At 44.6% G+C, this 18,472-nt stretch overlaps 1 protein-coding gene across 1 annotated transcript in view; it reads left to right on the forward strand.

Annotated features, from left to right (window-relative positions):
* The window catches only part of LOC138811527 (zinc finger protein 585A-like), a 38,106-nt gene extending 26,126 nt beyond the window's left edge, over positions 1-11,980 (forward strand). The window contains exon 7 of the mRNA XM_069999249.1: positions 9,296-11,980. Coding sequence (XP_069855350.1) covers positions 9,296-10,996 — 1,701 coding nt within the window. The 3' untranslated portion in view covers positions 10,997-11,980. The remainder of the gene's footprint in view (positions 1-9,295) is intronic.
* Positions 11,981-18,472: the final 6,492 nt, after the last annotated feature.

The following is an 18,472-nucleotide window of genomic DNA, read 5'->3' on the forward strand; positions in this document are numbered from 1 at the left end:
GGGAATCGAACCCAGGGCCTCAGGCATGCAAGACAAGCGCTCTACCACTGAGGCACCTTCCCAGCCCCTTCTTTTTTTAATGCTAGTCTTGGCTCTTGGGTTCAGGGCCTAGGAGCTGTCCCTTAACTTTTTCGCTCAAGGCTGGCACTCTACCACTTGAGAGCTACAGCTCCACTTCTGACATTTTTGGTCATTAACTGTTAGAAATGCATGACTCTCTGGTATCAGAAATGAATATAGACACACAAGAGGTATAGCAAAAAAGTGCAATGCAGTTACTCTACCTAGAGCTATGCAGGCACCCCATGCAGAGCAGTTTGCTGGGTTTTTAATCCTAATCCAAACTGTCCCTCCTCATCAAGGAGTTGGGTTCACAGTCAAAGTACAATTGATTATCAAGATTAGGAAAGGAGCCATTCCTTAATTCCTGTTAGCCTAGAAGCCTCTTCTCTCATAGTTAAGCATGCTCTTTCCCTAGGCAACAGTAGGCCCATTTAGTAAAGGCAGTAAATGATTAGCCCCTACCCCCTTTACCTGTGAGAGCTCTCCTTTGGGATAGCTATAACCATATAAGGCAGCAAGATCCCTGAAATCTCAAAGGTCATATGGTCACCTGAGAGGGCACTCCTTTGGGACTGCTAAAATTATATAAGGCAGCAAGATTCCCCAAATCTCAGATGTTATAAAAGTCACCTGAAACAAAAGCTAACACTTCCCTCCTCTCTTGTGAGGAGTCTCGCTGGTCCCTTCGGCAATAAGCCTTTTCCTTATTCTTGGTACATGGATATCTGTGTGGTTTCTTGGAAAAGTCTAGCTTAACACTATCAAAACTTTATTCTTTTTCACGTATCAATTAGTTTATTCTTCAACACAAGATTTAGCTCCCTAACACGGATAGTTGGTAACAAGCAATACAGAATAGTAACTACTTAAGTAATTCCAGGAAATATCAGCACACAATACCAAATACAACTTGACGGAAAATAATACTATCTCTCACAACTGAAGACTCCCACACACTCCTGCCCAGGCTGGCTTCAAACCACAATCCTCAACAACCTAGCTATGCTTACAGGCCTGAGCCCCAAACCCTGGTAAGGCTTCCTCCATTCTCCTGCCAGTGGCTAATGACCCTTTCATGATCCTGGCCTTGAACTGAGAGCCTGAAACGTCCACCCCGGGTACTGGCGGGAATTCCCAGAAATCTGCGGGACGCGCCGGTTTAACGAGCCGTCGAGTTCAAGGCTCAGTCCACGAATTCCGCCGCGCGTGCCACGCTGCCTGCCACTACCTTCCACGCGGGCAAGCCCACCCGATTTCACGGAATTGGACTACATTTCCCAGAACGCATCGCGCTTAGCCTCCCGCCTCAGCTTCACTTTCGCGTCATCGCGAGACTTGGCCGTTGTCGCGTTGTGAGAAGGGCCAAGGCTGTGTGGGAAGCTTTACAGTACTGTACTTGGCTGACGGGAGACCAACCCAGTTATCGGGTGCTGAACTCGAGCGAACAGCGAATTGCGCTTATGCAGAGGTAAAAGTGTCCACCGTGACAAGAAAGAAACGTCCTGAGGAAGCGATGCGACTGTGGAATTACGTGTGTGGCCGTGTCCGTGTTGTCTGTCGGTGACTGTAGACCCACTGCGCGCGTGTGACTGAGTGTTCTGTGCGTTTCCCGGCAGATTTATAAGTGTGTCATGGTGGACCTTGGTGACTGCTGTGGTGACAGGGTGTTTCGAGGTGCATGTGTTCCCGAGGGGATGCTGCAGATATGCCTGCTCTCACGGGTGCGTGAAGTTTATGTGTATGATGACAGTTGTGGCGGATACACCGTTACGTGACAGACTGGTTTCCTGAACCTGTTAACACGATCGGGGTGACTGCTGTATGTGGGTCTTTATTTCTGTGACTATGGGGTTGTGCTGTTTCCGTGACAGTGGGAAGACAGGACAGTGCCGCTCTGAGGGTCCGGAGGGAGTGGTTGATTTGGGTATATGTATCTTCCGACAAGGTGCTTGTGTTTATATTCCCTGAGTGGGACTTGGATTCTCAAGTCTCACACAGTGTAGCCTGATGATTGTCACTCTGGTTGTGTGGCTGTGGGAATGATTGCATGTGATTTCGTGTGGTCATTAGTCTTAGTGCCAGGTGTGAGACTTGAACCCAGGGTCTGATCTTAGTGCCAGGAGTGAGACTTGAACCCAGGGTCTGATCACTGTCCCTTAGCTTTTTTTTTTTTTTTTGTCGGTCGTGGGGCTTGAACTCTGAGCCTGGGCGCTGTCCCTCAGCTCTTCAGCTCAAGGCGAGCGCTCTACCACTTGAGCTACAGCGCCACTTCCGGTTTTCTGGTGGTTTATTGGAGATAGGAGTCTCACGGTCTCTCCTGCCCGGGCTGGCTTTGAACCGCGATCCTCAGATCTCAGCCTCCTGAGTAGCTAGGATTACAGGCGTGAGCCACCAGCGCCCGGCAGCTTTTTCACTGAAAGTTGTCACTCTACCACTTGAGTCACACCTCCACTTATGGATATTTGGTAGTTGATTGGAGATAAGAGGTGCCTCCTAAGTAGTTAGGATTACCGGCTTGAGCCACTGGCAATCGGCTCTTTTCTTTTCTTTCCCTCCTCTCTTTCCCTCCCTCCCTCCCTCTTTCCTTCCTTCCTTCCTTCTTTCCTCTCACCCCCACCCCCACCCCTCCAGCTTGAACTCTGGGCCTGAGCATTGTTCCTGAGCTCTTTGTGGCCAAGGCTAGTGCTCCAGCCACTGCACCACTTCTGGCTTTTTCTGTGAATAATTGAACATAAGAGTCTCATGGCCAGGCTGGGAAGGTGGCTCAGTGGTAGAGCGCTTGCCTTGCATGCATGAGGCACTGGGTTCGATTCCTAGCCTTGAGCTGAAGAGCTGAGGGACAGCACCCAGGCCCAGAGTTCAGGCCCCACAACAGGCAAAAAAAAAAAAAAAAAAAAAAGTCTCACGGCCTTTCCTGCCTGGGCTGGCTTTGAACCTCGACTCTCATATCTCAGCCTCCTAAGTAGCTAGGATTTATTGTGACAACACTGAGGTTTGAATTGAGAGTCCCGTACCTGTTAGATAGGCACGTGTTCAGCTACTTGAGTTACACTGCTAGTCCTTTTTTTCCATGTTTGTGTATCATATATTCTACAATCTTATGGGACTTTAGTGGGATAGTGAAGTAAAGTAAAACTTCACACCACTATTTCCGGAATTTGTTCTGGGCTAGTCTACCTATTTATCATGAGTCCTTTTTTTTTAGCAACTCACTTTTTTTTTTTTTTTTTTTGGGTCTGGTCATGGGGCCTGAACTCTGGGCTTGGGCACTGTCCCTCAGCTCTTCAGTTCAAGGCAAGCGCTCTACCACTGAGCCACCTTCCCAGCCCGCAACTCACCTTCTGATTTGACCACAGTGCCTCTTCACTCACACCTGGCCTGTGCTACTTCATTCCTGTATCTATCCTGTTTCATCTTGGAATCGTAGTTATAGAATTGCTGCTTCTTCCCAGAGCTCTCTCACCTTATGGCCCTAAGGGAATTGGCAGGAAGGAAAGAAGTCAGAAAATTGTGCCTCAGAGCAAAGAAAAGGAGTTATTTCCAAGCTACAGACCTAATCCTCAGATGGCAATTTGTTATTTTTTGTTGTTACTGCCAGATTAGGTACCCTGCTGAGCCACACTTCCAGCCCTTTTTTTGCACTGGTTGTTTATCTTGCCAGTCCTGCAGCTTGAACTCAGGGTCTGGGCACTGTCTCTGAGCTTCTTTTGCTCAAGGCTAGTACTCTACCACTTGAGCCATAATGCCACTTCCAGCTCTTCTGTTTATGTGGTACTGAAGAATTAAACTCAGGGCTTCATGCATGCTAGGCAAGCACTATCACTAAGCCACATTCCCAGCCCTTGCACTGGTTATTTTGTGTTTTATTTGTTTTGGTTTGGTTTTTGTGTCTGTCAGTGATGGAAATTGAACTCTGGGCCTGGGCGCTGTCCCTCAGCATTTCAGTTCAAGGCTAGTGCTCTACCACTTGAGCCACAATGCCACTTCCAGCTTTTTGTTTATATGGTGCTGAGGAATCAAACCCAGGGTCTCATGCATGTGAGGCAAGCACTTTACCACTGAGCCACCTTCCCAGCCCTGCACTGGTTATTTTGAAATAGGGTCCTGACTTTTGTCTGGAATATACTTGGTCTGCAATCTTCCTATATTAGGGGTCCACACCAGTGATGACAGATGATATGCACCTATTGGTTGAGAAAGGGTCTTGTGAATCCCTCCACTCCCCTCCCTGCCCCCCCCCCCATATTCTTGAACCACAAACTCCAGTTTGGGATCAGAATTTTAGGAGCACATTCAGAACAGGCCACCTAGAAATGTGATGGGATTACAGAAGTAGAATACTTGAGAGAGTGTTAAATGAGCTAGCCACATACTTTAGAATTTGTAGCATAGAAGTGCAGGGCTTTGTTTCCAGTAGGCAGCTTTGAGTGTAGAAATAAACTCAAGCCCAAGACAGCTTTCCAATAGAAAAGTTGTAGTTGTTCTAGTCACCTTGTGATTGTGTGTGTGTGTGTGTGCTGGTCCTTGGCCTTGAACTCAGGGTCTAGGTGCTGCCCTTGAGTTTCTTTTTGCTTAAAGCTGGCACTCTATTCACTTGACACACACTTCCATTTCTGGCTTTTTGGTAGTTAATTGGAGATGAGTCTCATGGACCTTTCTGCCCTGGCTGGGTGAGAACATGATCCTCAGATATCATCCTCCTGAGTAGGATTACAAGCAGGAGCCACTGGTGTCCAGCTCCTTTTGACTTTTCTTGTATTAAATGAAGATTACATCATGTAGATAGAGGAAGAGGTTGTGTCCTAATTTATTTATTTTTTGGTCCGGTCGTGGGGCCTGAACTCTGGGCCTGGACACTGTCCCTCCCTCAGCTCTTCAGCTCGAGGCTAGCGCTCTACCACTTGAGCCACAGCGCCACTTCCGGCTTTTTTCTTTTTGCTTATGTGATGCCAAGGAATTGAACCCAGGGCCTCATGCAAGGCAAGCGTTCTACCACTGAGCCACCTTCCCAGCCCCATTGCATCCTAATTTAAAGAATGTTCCATACCCAGGCATTAGTAGCTCACACATGTAATCCAATCCTAACTACTCAGGAGGCTGAGATCTGAGGATTGCAGTTCAAAGGTAGCCTGGACAGGAAAGTCCTTGAGACTTATCTCTAATTAACCACCAGAACACTGGAAGTGGTGCTGTGGCTCAAGTGGTAGAGTGCTTGCCTTGCACTGAAGAGCTCAGGGAGCCGGGCGCCAGTGGCTCACCCCCGTAATCCTAGCTACTCAGGAGGCTGAGATCTGAGGATCATGGTTTAAAGCCAGCCCAGGCAGAAACGTCTGTGAGACTCTTTATCTCCAATAAACCACTAGAAAACCAGAAGTGGCACTGTGGCTCAAGTGGTAGAGCACTCGCCTTGAGCTGAAGAGTACAGGGATAGCGCCCAAGCCCAGAGTTCAAGCCCCACGACCAAAAACAAAACAAAACATAAAAACCTCCAAATACATAGCATCTCATTCCATCCTATTTTCTTTTTCTGAGAGTAGAGCACAGAGGAAGAAAGAAAAGTTCAGTTCAAGGTAAATAGATGTTTTCATCTTTCTTTCCTGAACTGACTTTGAATCTTTTAAAAATAGGCATCTTTGGGCTAGGAATGTGGCTTAGTGATAGAGTGTTTGCTTAGCATGCATGAAGCCCTTGGTTCAATTCCTCAGTACCATATAAACAGAAAAGGCCAGAAGTGATGCTATGGTTCAAGTGGTAGAGTACTAGCTTTGAACAAAAGTTCAGGGACAGTGCCCAAGCCCTGAGTTCAAGCCCTAGGATTGGGGAAGAAAAAACAGGCATCTTTTGTTTTCTTTGTTCCTCCCTTACATGGTACATTTTAATGAGTTTCAGCATAACTTTTTATATATGTGTATATTTTGCTTTCTTTTTGAAATTTCGTACCTTAGATGATGTAGGAACAAAGCCAATATTTGGTACTATCTGAGCCAAGAAAATTTGTACTCTGGCCGGGTTCTGGTGGCTCATGCCTGTAATCCTAGCTATGCAAGAAGCTGAGATCTGAGGATTGCCATTCAAAGCCAGCCCAGGCACGAAAGTCTGTAAGACTATTATCTCCAATAAACTACCAGAAAACCGGAAGTGGCACTGTAGCTCAATTTGTAGGGCACTTGCCTTGAGCTGGAGAGCTGAGGGACAGCGCCCAGGCCCAGAGTTCAAGCCCCACAACCAACAAAAAAAAAACCACTGTGTGTGTGTGTGTGTGTGTGTGTGCATGCATGCACACACACAGGACACACAGGGCCTGGGAGCTAACTGTCCCTTAGATTTTTTGCTTTTTTTTTTTTTTTTTTTGTGGTCGGTTGTGGGGCTTGAACTCTGGGCCTGAGTGCTGTCCCTTGGCTCTTCAGCTCAAGGCTAGTGCTCTATCACTTGAGCCACAGCACCACTTCTGGTTTTCTGGTGCTTTATTGGAGATGAGTCTCACAGACCTTCCTTCCTGGGCTGGCTTTGAACTGCAATCCTCAGATATCAGCCTCCTGAGTAGCTAGGATTACAGGCATGAGCCACCAGCACCCTGCTTTTCTGGTTTTCTTGTGGCTAATTGGAGCTAAGAGTCTCTGAGGGATGGGAATGTGGTTCACTGGTAGAGTACTTGCCTAGCATGAATGAAGCCTTGGGTTCAATTCCTCAGTACCACATAAAAAAATAGCTGGAAGTCATGCTTTGGCTCAAGTGGTAGAGTGCTAGCCTTGAGCAAAAGATGTTCAGGGGCAGTGCCCAGGCCCTGCGTTCAAGCCCCGGGATTGGCAAAAAAATAAATAAAAAGAACCTTATAGACTTTCCTGCCCAGGGTGGCTATAAACTGTGATCCTTTAGTCTAAGCCTCCTGAGTAGCTAGGATTACACGTATGAGCCACCAGTGCCTGGCATTGTGTACGTGTGTGTATACATTGTGTGCGTCAAGACTGGAGCTTGAACTTAGGGCCTCACACCTTACCTGTGTGCTTGGGCTGGCTTCAAACTGGGATCCTCCCATGTTAGAAACTTTCTAGTCTGTTTGCTCTCCTGCTTCCATTCTATACTGTTCCCTTTCACCTCCCCCTCCATTGAAAACCTCTGTCCTTTATTTATTTTTCTTTTCTTTTTTTGTTGTTGCTGGTTGTGGGGCCTGAACTCTGGGCCTGGGCACTGTCCCTCAGCTCTTCAGTTCAACGCTAGTGTTCTACCACTTGAGCCCCAGCACCACTTCCAGCTTTTTCTGCTTATGTGGTGCTGAAGAATCAAACCTAGGGCCTCATGCATGCAAGGCAAGCACTCTACCACTGAGCCACCTTCCCAGCCCCTGTCCTTGATTTCTACAGGTTATATTAAATTTATTGTTTCAGAGGCCCATGATACTCCGGGATATAGCCACTGACTTCTCTCAGGAAGAGTGGGAATGCCTGGACTCTGCCCAAAAGGATCTGCATAGAGATGTGATGTTGGAGAACTATGGTAACTTGGTATCACTAGGTAAGAGTATCTTTCCCTTGTTCTCAGGATCTAATTTTTTTTTTTTTTTTGCTAGTCCTGGGGCTTGAACTCAGGGTCTGGGCACTGTCCATGAGCTCCTTTACTCAAGGCTAGCACTACTACTTGAGCTACAGTGCCACTTCTGGCTTTTTCTGTGTATGTGGTACTGAAGAATCAAACTCAGGGCTTCATGCATGTTAGGCAAGCACTCTACCAACTAAGCCACATTACCAGCCAGGATTTAATTTTTTTTTTTTTTTTTTTTTTTTGTCGGTCGTGGGGCTTGAACTCTGGGCCTGGGCGCTGTCCCCCAGCTCTTCAGCTCAAGGCGAGCGCTCTACCACTTGAGCTACAGTGCCACTTCCGGTTTTCTGGTGGTTTATTGGAGATAGGAGTCTCACCGTCTCTCCTGCCCGGGCTGGCTTTGAACCGCGATCCTCAGATCTCAGCCTCCTGAGTAGCTAGGATTACAGGCGTGAGCCACCAGCGCCTGGCCAGGATTTAATTTTTGAATGGCTTTCTCTGCTTTTATTCCCAGGTTTCTTTTTTTTTTTTGTTTTTTTTATTTTTTGGGTCCAGTTGTGGGGCCTGAACTCTGGGCCTGGGCGCTGTCCCTCAGCTCTTCAGCTCAAGGCTAGCGCTCTACCACATGAGCCACAGTGCCACTTCCGGCTTTTTTTTCTTTTTGCTTATGTGGTGCTGAGGAATCAAACCCAGGGCCTCAGGCATGCAAGGCAAGCGCTCTACCACTGAACCGCCTTCCCAGCCCCTCCCAGGTTTCTTAAAAAATAAATAGCCGGGCACTTGTAGCTCACGCCTGTAATCCTAGCTACTCAGGAGGCTGAGATCTGAGGATCTCGGTTCAAAGCCACCCTGGGCAGGAAAGTCTGTGAGACTCCTACCTCCAATAAACCTCTCAGAAAACTGGAAGTGGCGCTGTGGCTCAAGTGATAGAGCACTCGCCTTGAGCTGAAGAGCACAGGGACAGAGCCCAAGCCCAGAGTTCAAACCTCATGACCAACCCAAAATAAATAAATAAATAAATAAATAAATAAAGCACCAGTAGCTCACTACTGAGTCAATTTCCCAGCTTTTCTTTCTTTCTTTTTTTTTTTTAAAAGATTTTAGGTTGTAATATTTCACCATCAAATTCAGTTTTGTGGGTTTTTATTTTATTTTTCGTTTGTGAGGCTTGAACTCTGGGCCCTGTTCCTCAGCTCTTCAGCTCAAGGCTAGTGCTCTACCACTTGAGCCACAGCACCACATCTGGTTTTCTGGTGGTTTATTGGCGATAAGAGTCTCATGGACTTTTTCTGCATGGGCTGGCTTTGAACCGTGATCCTCAGATCTCAATCTCCTGAGGATTACATACGTGAGCCACTGACACCCGGCCTTATAATTTTTATGTGTGTTATTTTCCTAGTTATTTGCCTTTTTTGTTGTAGCAGTTCTATTTCGCTTGCATGGTTTCCTATTGTCTTGTCTTTCAGACCTGTCTTTAAGGTGTGTAATTACGGACTTATCTTCAAAGAAGCAAACTACTGAAATAAAAGTATGTCAGTGGGAAATGAGTGGCAGACTTGAAACCTGTGACATTGAGGAGACCCATTCTAGAGATCATTTAAAAGTGAAAGGCAAGGTGGAGAAGACTCAAGGAAACCACAGGGAATATTCCAGACAAGAGATGATCACATATGATAAAATGTCCATTTGTAACCAGCATGCATACTTATCTCAACATCCAAGATGTCCTTCTACAGAGAAGCCCTATAAATGTGTGGAATGTGGGAAAGCCTTCAGACGAGCCTCTCACCTAACACAACACCAGAGTATTCACACTGGTGAGAAACCCTATGAGTGTAAGCAGTGTGGGAAAGCCTTCAGTCGCGATTCTCAGCTCAGTCTTCATCAGAGGCTTCACACTGGTGAAAAACCCTATGCATGCAAGGAGTGTGGAAAGGCCTTTACTCAAAGCTCACAACTTATTTTACATCACAGAATTCATACTGGTGAAAAACCATATAAATGTGAAGAATGTGGAAAAGCTTTTATTCGTAGCTCACAGCTCACACGACATCAGAAAGTCCATACTGGTGAGAAGCCTTACGAATGCAAAGAATGCGGTAAAGCCTTTACTCAGAACTCACAACTTACTCTGCACCAGAGACTTCATACTGGTGAGAAGCTCTATGAATGTAAGGAATGCCAAAAGGTGTTCACGCAGCTTTCACAACTTATTTTGCACAGAAGAATTCATACTGGTGAGAAACCCTATGAATGCAAGGAGTGTGGGAAGGCTTTTATTTGTGGTTCTCAGCTTTCCCAACATCAGAAAATTCATAATGGGGAAAAGCCATATGAATGTAAGGAATGTGGAAAAGCATTTATTAGGGGCTCCCTCCTTATGCAACATCAACGGATTCATACCGGCGAAAAACCATACAAGTGTGAAGAATGTGGGAAGGCCTTTATCCGTGGCTCACAACTTACTCAACATCAGCGAATCCATACCAATGAAAAGCCCTATGAATGTAAGGAATGTGGAAAGACCTTTAGCCATGGCTCACAGCTTACTCAACATCAAAGAATTCATACTGGTGAGAAACCTTATCAGTGTAAGGAATGTGGAAAAGCCTTTAACCGGGGCTCACTTCTTACTCGCCATCAGAGGACTCACACAGGTGAGAAACCTTATGAATGTAAAGAGTGTGGGAAAAACTTTAGTCGTGGTTCTGAACTTACCCAACATGAGCGGATTCACACTGGTGAGAAACCCTATGAATGTAAGGAATGTGGGAAGTCTTTTATTCGTGGCTCACAACTTACTCAACATCAGCGAATCCATACTGGTGAAAAACCTTATGAATGTAAAGAATGCAGAATGGCCTTTACTCAGAGTTCCCATCTTTCTCAACATCAGAGACTTCATACTGGTGAAAAACCCTATGTGTGTAATGAGTGTGGCAAGGCCTTTGCTCGTGGCTTACTGCTTATCCAACATCAGAGAATTCATACTGGTGAGAAACCCTATCAGTGTAAGGAATGTGGGAAGGCTTTTATTCGTGGTTCACAGCTTACTCAGCATCATCGAATTCACACTGGAGAAAAGCCCTACGAATGCAAAGAATGTGGGAAGGCCTTTAGTCATGGCTCTCAACTTACCCTGCATCAACGAATCCATACTGGTGAGAAGCCCTATGAATGTAAAGAATGTAGCAAGGCCTTTACGCAGAGCTCACATCTTTCTCGACATCAGCGAGTTCATACTGGTGAGAAACCATATCAATGTAAGGAATGTGGTAAGGCCTTTACCCGGGGTTCACAACTAACTCAACATAAGAGAATTCATATCCGTGAGAAATCTTTTGACTGTAAGGAATGTGGAATAGACTTCAGTCATGGTTCACAAGTTTTTATATGAATTATTTGGTCCTTTGTGATAAACATGGAGTGCTATCTCTGGTCATCCATTATCAGTAAAGAATTTCAAATATGAATGTGATCTATATTTGTTTTATAAAGCTTAGCATCAGAGAATTGAGATGGGAGAATGGAATTGTTCATGTAATCCATACAAGAAAACCTTTCATTATGGGAAACCTTTCATTACTGGAGCCCTACTAAACAATTATCAGATGCAGAGGAAAAGAATTATTAATGTAGTTAAATACAGAAAGGCCTTTAGCCATAGTAAATGTCTTTTATATTACCTTTTCTCTTCTAGTTGATTTCCTTTGTGACATCATCAGTAACTTTTCTTTGGTTTGTTTGTAAGGGGGACCTATCAATAATTTTTTCTGTAAAATTTTTGATATGATCTTATATGTAAAATCTCTTAGAACAGTGCCTTGAACATAGCATATTACAAATATTCAGGCTCGTTATTGTGGCTTTAAGAGATGTACATGAGGGGAGTGCATGTAAATGTAATTATCATCAAGGAATTTTTGAATTGCATTTGTCCCAGACTGTTTGGGTGAGGGCCTGTATATGTGTGATGGGTGCAAGAATGCTTTCATTCAAATCTCCTATCACATAGAACAGAAATCCAGTGGGTTGTTGAGCACAACTGAATTGTCACAAAGTCCAAATACTGTATTTTATACCACCTCTGACCTCAACCACTAATATTCTTTAGAAAGGAAAAACTAGGTAGAATCAAGTAAGTCTACTAGGGAATGTTAAACTACAAATAAAAACTGTGTCATTAACTATTTTGCAATGAAAAATAATGAAAGAATAGTGATCTATCAGTATCCACTTTCCTACTTTAGCAACAATTGCCATTTTCCTGTTTTAATATTGACATCAAAAACAGCAGCCTTCCTTATATGCTGACCAGATGAAAGCTGTACTTGTGTGAGGGCATTTAAGAAACCCCATTTTTGGGCTGGGAAGGTGGCTCAGTGGTAGAGCACTTGCCTTGCATGCGTGAGGCCCTGGGTTCGATTCCTCAGCACCACATAAGCAAAAAGAAAAAAGCCCAAAGTGGTGCTGTGGCTCAAGTGGTAGAGTGCTAGCCTTGAGCTGAAGAGCTGAGGGACAGCGCCCAGGCCCAGAGTTCAGGCCTCATGACTGGACCCAAAAAAAAAAAAAAAAGAAACCCCATTTTCTTCTCCTAATGATAGCAAAAGCATCAGGTACCAAACTGGAGTACTGGTCAAGAAAGAGCGAAGGAGAAAGGAAAGGAATGGATCTAAGAAGGAATATTCTGGATGGTGGATGGTAGAGCAGAAACATAGGTTTGATTCTGCAACCCTGATAATTTTGCTGAAAAATCATGGCAACTGCCTGCCTTTTGTATTTATCACAAACCTCATATTTGTTGATTTTAGTGTAGTTCTCTTATTAATAGAACTTCCTTTAAAGAAATGGGGTTCTGTGGATGAAAAACAAAATGAAATATGTGGCATTAAGGCTACAAAGAACATGGAATCCAGAAAAAGAAGTAGAAAATTGAGGCTTTTTAAATCAAGGCATGATAGCGAGACTGCCTGCTATTGTTAAAAGGCAGATAACAATGATCCGGGCATCAAGGGTAGAGGAAATGTTAGGAGTGATCCAGAATGTGTGTGCTTCTTGATTCTTGCTGCTTTCAATAATGTTAAGAGGAGCCGGGTGCCAGTGGCTCATGCCTGTAATCCTGGCTACTAAGGAGGCTGAGATCTGAGGATCACAGTTCAAAGCCAGCCCGGGCAGGAAAGACTGTGAGACTCTAATCTCCAATAAACCACTAGAAAGCCAAAAGTGGCGCTGTGGTTCTTAATAATGTTAAGAGGAGGATTTAGAGCACAGCTAGCCAAAGCCACAAGCAGAATTTGAAAATGATACTTTTAAGAGATGTCATCTCTGACTATAAGCACTCAATTCTCTATCCTTAACTAAATCCAGTTTTAATGATTCAGTGAACATCTGTGAATAGGAAATGAGACCATCACCCATCCCTACAAAGGAGTGAATTTAAATGACAGATCTCTCCAGCCCCCAACATCTCAGCAATTTACCTTAAAAAAAAAAAAAAAAAAAGATGCCAAAGCATACAATAACTTAGCAGTAATAGTACTTCCACACCATTTAACAGAGCTCTACGAATGCTTAACTTCCATCTTGGTGCCCAAGAAATCCCTACTGTTTCAAAGGCAGGTTCTTTTTTTTTTTTTTTTGGTTCCGGTCATGGGGCCTGAACTCCGGGCCTGGGCGCTGTCCCTCAGCTCTTCAGCTCAAGGCTAGCACTCTACCGCTTGAGCCACAGCACCACTTCTGGCTTTTCTCTTTTTGCTTATGTGGTGCTGAGGAATCAAACCCAGGGCCTTAGGCATGCAAGGCAAGAGCTCTACCGCTGAGCCACCTTCCCAGCCCCTCAAAGGCAGGTTCTTGAAATGTGGTCAGGATAAAGAGGCCTCTCAAAGTATTCAAGTTCATGATGGAGGAAGGTAAAGCCTGTAGGTCTTAGAGGAGAAGTCAGCTGCTGAGAGGAGCCTGTTTAGTAGTGTCATGAGCCAACCACAGAGGCTGGCATTAGTTCCTGAAAGCATCCCAAGTTGTTCTCTTCTTGATCATTAGGCTGTGGTTGGGGCTATTACTTTTAAGGAAAACAAAGCTCTTTATGTCTAAACTTAGTTCTGTGAGGTTTTTATTCTTCTAGAAAGTTGCTGGGTTTGTTGTTTTTTTTTAGAAAGTTGCCCCTATAGCCAAGACAGACATTCAGCAGAGCCATTCAGGACTACCTCCACCACTTTTAAAACAAAAGAAGCCAGGCACTGGTGGCTGGCACCTGTAAGCCTCGCTAAAATCTGAAGATCACTGTTTGAAGTCAGCCCTGGTAGGAAAGTCCATGAGACTTTATCTCCAATAAACTTAAAAACAGAAAAAGAAAAGGCCAAAAGTAAAGCAGTAGTTCAAGTAATAGAGTGCTAGACCTAAGCAAAAGAAAGCTCAGAGAGAGTGCCCAGACCTGAGTTCAAGCCCCAGCACCTGTGTGCACACATGCACACGCACAATACTATATACGCAAGACACAAAGACAGTCTCTGGGAGTAAACACAAGACAGGCCGTAATTCATCACAGAAGCCCCATTCATTCACATACAAAACAGCTTTCTGGACTGCAAGGCCCTGTTCTGGTATTATAGAGCAGCCTGCAGGAAACCTGATGAAGGATCCGGTGGCACACAAACTGTGCTACCACCCGATGATGCTCCGCCCCTTCCATATAGCTCTAATCAATGCCTCAGATCCAGAGGACCATCAGCCTAGGATGGTCAGAGTGAAACCCAGTACACTGTGAGGGAAGGCAGGGTGTCTGTCCTGCAAAGCCTCATGGGCATATCCTAGGCAACCTCACTGGTCACTGTGGATATAGTTACCAGGTTGGTTGGCAGATGCACACACAAAAGCAGGACTGGCTTCAAATCCTTACTGCCAGGATTACTGATAGGATCAAGAGTTGAAGATCTGACCCATCAGCTATCTGGGTCACTTCTGCCACTGCGGTGTTGGCTGTGGTCTGGTGGCATGAGATGATCACAGTGGATCTGATTCTGGGGAGGGAAGTGGGTTATGTTATAGCCAGCATGGATAAGTTAATTAACAGGTCCCACAAAGGGCATGATGGACATCTGATAAAAGTATCAATTAAAAACTGAACCCATGGGACACTGGTGGCTCAAGGCTATAATCCTAGCTACTCAGTTGGCTGAGGTCTGAAGATTGTGGTTTGAAGCCAGCTCGGGCAGGAAAATCCATGAGACTTATCACCAATAAACCACTCAAAAACTGGAAATGGCGCTGTGGCTCAAAGTGGTCTAGAAGCACTAGCCTTGAGCAAAAGAGCTCATGTACAGCATGCAGGCCCTAAGTTCAAGGCCCACGACAAAAAAAAAACAAAACAACCAAAAAAACCCCAAACCAGGTACAAACCAGGTTGGACACACATGGAATTGAAATTCCAGAAGGGAAGATGGATACGATATATATTTTACACACACACACACACAACCATATATGGCTATTCCAAAAATGACAGCTGGCAACAGGACACAAAGAGATCCCATTTACAAAAGAAAGAGCCTCCAAAGTTAATAAAAACTATGAAAAATGACTGATCCTAATATCTAAAATATTGTGTGAGTGATGGAACATGAAGGTGAATTGGTCCTAATCCATACAGCTTCACCTCATGTACTGTCCCTATTTGCTCTGGAGAAAGTTGGATGACACAGCATGAGGACACTTGCACAGCCTTATGGCGAAGCTTACTCAGTGAGAAAAGGACAACTGCCAACAGGTTTGTGAGACAGCCATTGTGAGCCAGACACCTGTGGACCATGTTTGTTATCCTAGCAATTTTGAAGGCTGACTAGGGAGAATCATCATACTAGAGCAGACTGGACAGAAAAAGTTGAGCAATCACTTCTAAACCAATAGTTAGCCATGGTGGCACATGCCCATCATTCTAGCTAGCTCCCTGAGAGGCTAAGATGAAGACAATAATGATTTCTGGCTAGCCCCAGGGAGAAAAAATCCCATGAGTCTCCATCTTACCAGAGATGACTGTGGTGACAAATGTCTTGCACTCAGCTATGGCAAGAAGCCTAACTAAATGATCACAGTCCTGGGGTTGGGAAGGTGGCACAGTGGTAGAGCACTTGCCTTGCATGCATGACGCCTTGGGTTCAATTCCTCAGCACCACATAAGCAAAAAGAAAAAAGCCGTTAAGTGGCTCTGTAGCTCAAGTGGTAGAGCACTAACCTTGAGCTGAAGAGCTGAGGGACAGCGCCCAGGCCAGAGTTCAGACCCTACAACCGGACCCCCCCCCCAAAAAAAAAAAGATCACAGTCCTGACACTTGCCCAAACAAGAAGCAAGACCCTTTTTCAAAAATTACCAGCACAACAAAAGAGCTGGAGATATGGCTTAGTGGTTGAGCAATTGCCTTCATAAACATGATGCCCTGCGTTCAAAGCCATGTATGATGAAGTCATGTTGAATAACCCTATAGTTCAAATATGCTTCATATACGAGTATAGCCATAGGAGAATTCAACTGCAACCTCATGAGACTGAGGTTAAGTTGTACCTGAAATCTTCATGGTTGTTTCTTGGTTGGTTTTATATCTCTTGATATATCAGTTTATCCTGCTAAAACCATCCACAAATGTATCCAATTCTATCCAAAGCTTATTCAGCTATAAATCAATACTCTTATCAAAAAGTCCTTCTAGGGGCTGGGAAGGTGGCTCAGTGGTAGAGCGCTTGCCTTGCATGCATGAGGCCCTGGGTTTGATTCCTCAGCACCACATAAGCAAAAAGAAAAAAGCCATAAGTGGCTCTGTAGCTCAAGTGGTAGAGCACTAGCCTTGAGCTGAAGAGCTGAGGGACAGCGCCCAGGCCCAGAGTTCAGGCCCCACGACTGGAACCCCCCCCCCAAAAAAAAAAGTCCTTCTAGTGGGTGCCAGTGGCTCATGCCTTTAATCCTAGCTACTCAGGAGGCTGAGATCTGAGGATCACAGTTCAAAGCCATCCTGGGCAGGAAAGTCCATAAGACTATTATTTCCAATTAACCACCAGAAAACTGGAAGTGGCACTGTGGTGTGGTAGAGCGCTAGCCTTGAGCTGAAGAACTCAGGGACAGTGTACAGGCCAAGAGTTCAAGCCCCATGACAGAAAGAAAGACAGAAAGACAGGAAGGGAGGGAAGGAGGGAGGGAGGAAGGGAGGGAGGAAGGAAGGAAGGAAGTCTGCTCAGGTGGCTTACGCCTATAGTCCTAGCTACTCAGGAAGCTGAGATATGAGGATCGTGGTTCAAAGCCAGCCTGGGCAGGAAAGTATGTGAGACTCTTATCTCCAATTAACTACCAGAAAACTGGAAGTGGTGCTGTGGCTGAAAGTGGTAGAGCACTAGCCATGAGCTGAAGAGCTCAGGGACAATGCCTGGGCCCAGAGTTCAAGCTCCACAACCAACGGGGGAGGGGGGGGGAGTCCCTTCTTTTAAAAAATGGTTCCAAGACGGGCACCAGATACTCATGCCTATAATCCTAGCTACTCAGGAGGCTGAGATCTAAGAACTACAGTTTGAGGCCAACGAGGGCAGGAAAGTCCATGAAATTCTCCAATTGTCAAAAGAGCCAGAAATGATGTGGCTCAAGTGGTAAGGTGCTAGTTGTTTTTTTTTTTTTTTTTTTTTGCTGGTTCTAGTATTTGAACTCAGGGCCTGGGCACTGTATCTGAGCCTCTCCATACTCAAGGCTAGTGCTCTACCACTTAAGCTATAGGGCCACTTGTGGCTTTTTCTAAGTAATTATTGGAATGAGTCACACAGACTTTTCTGCTGGCTTTGACCCACAATCCTCAGATTTCAGCCTCCCTAATAGCTAGGATTACAGGCATGAGCCACTGGTGCCTGGCTTCTAGAGAGATAGCTTTTGCTAAATAGCTTAGGGACAGGACTCAGGTGCTGAGATCAAGCCCCAGAACTGACACAAAAATAAAAAATCCAAGCAAGTATGTTATCAAATACTACATTCATCTATCATTCATATTCATACATATATATGTATATAATTTTATTGTGTGTGTGTATATACGTGTATATTGGTTCTGAGGCTTGAATTCAGGGCCTGGGTGCTGTAAATGAGCTTTTGCGTTCAAGGATAGCGCTTTATCTCTTGGTCTAGAATTCTACTTCCAGCATTTCTTGGTAGTTAACTGGAGATAAGAACCTCATGGACTTTCCTGCCTAGGTTGGTTTGGAACTGATATCCTCAGATCTCAGCCTTCTGAGTAGCTAGGATTACAGGTGTGAGCCACTTGTGGCCAGCTTATTGTATATTTTTCATGTACCTTAATGAGTGAATTTATTGAGGCAAACCTCCTCTAATTTTATTATAACAGTTATATTAGCATAAACTGGAAATTTTTCCATAGGATACTTTTTTCCACCAGGGTAGAGTCTGTATAATCACCTAGGATCACGTGACTTTTAACAATTAAAAAAAAAAAACATTTGGCCATTTTGGGTTATATTCAAAACAACATATTTTCAGAAAAATGTTATCCATATATAAAAATTATACTGCATGTTCTCCACATACTTAAGTTTTTAAATACCCTCTAAAATATATATAATATATATGTATATATTATATATTTATATCACTTATAGTTATAATGCATCCTGGTATTCCATAACTGATGAAGTAAAAAAATCCTATCCTAAATAAAGATTATGAATTCTGATAATGGATGTATCATGCTCCGATCAAAAAGTCTACTAATATTACACTTCTTGGATTTCTCAAGGAAAAACTAACAAGGAAGGAACTGGGCCAGGCACTGGCAGTTAACACTAGTAATCCTAGCTACTCAGGAAGCTGAGATCTCAGCATTTCGGCTGAAAGC

The sequence above is a fragment of the Dipodomys merriami genome, unplaced genomic scaffold, assembly GCF_024711535.1.
Source record: "Dipodomys merriami isolate MVZ:Mamm:240054 unplaced genomic scaffold, mDipMer1.0.p SCAF_534, whole genome shotgun sequence".
Taxonomy (NCBI): domain Eukaryota; kingdom Metazoa; phylum Chordata; class Mammalia; order Rodentia; family Heteromyidae; genus Dipodomys; species Dipodomys merriami.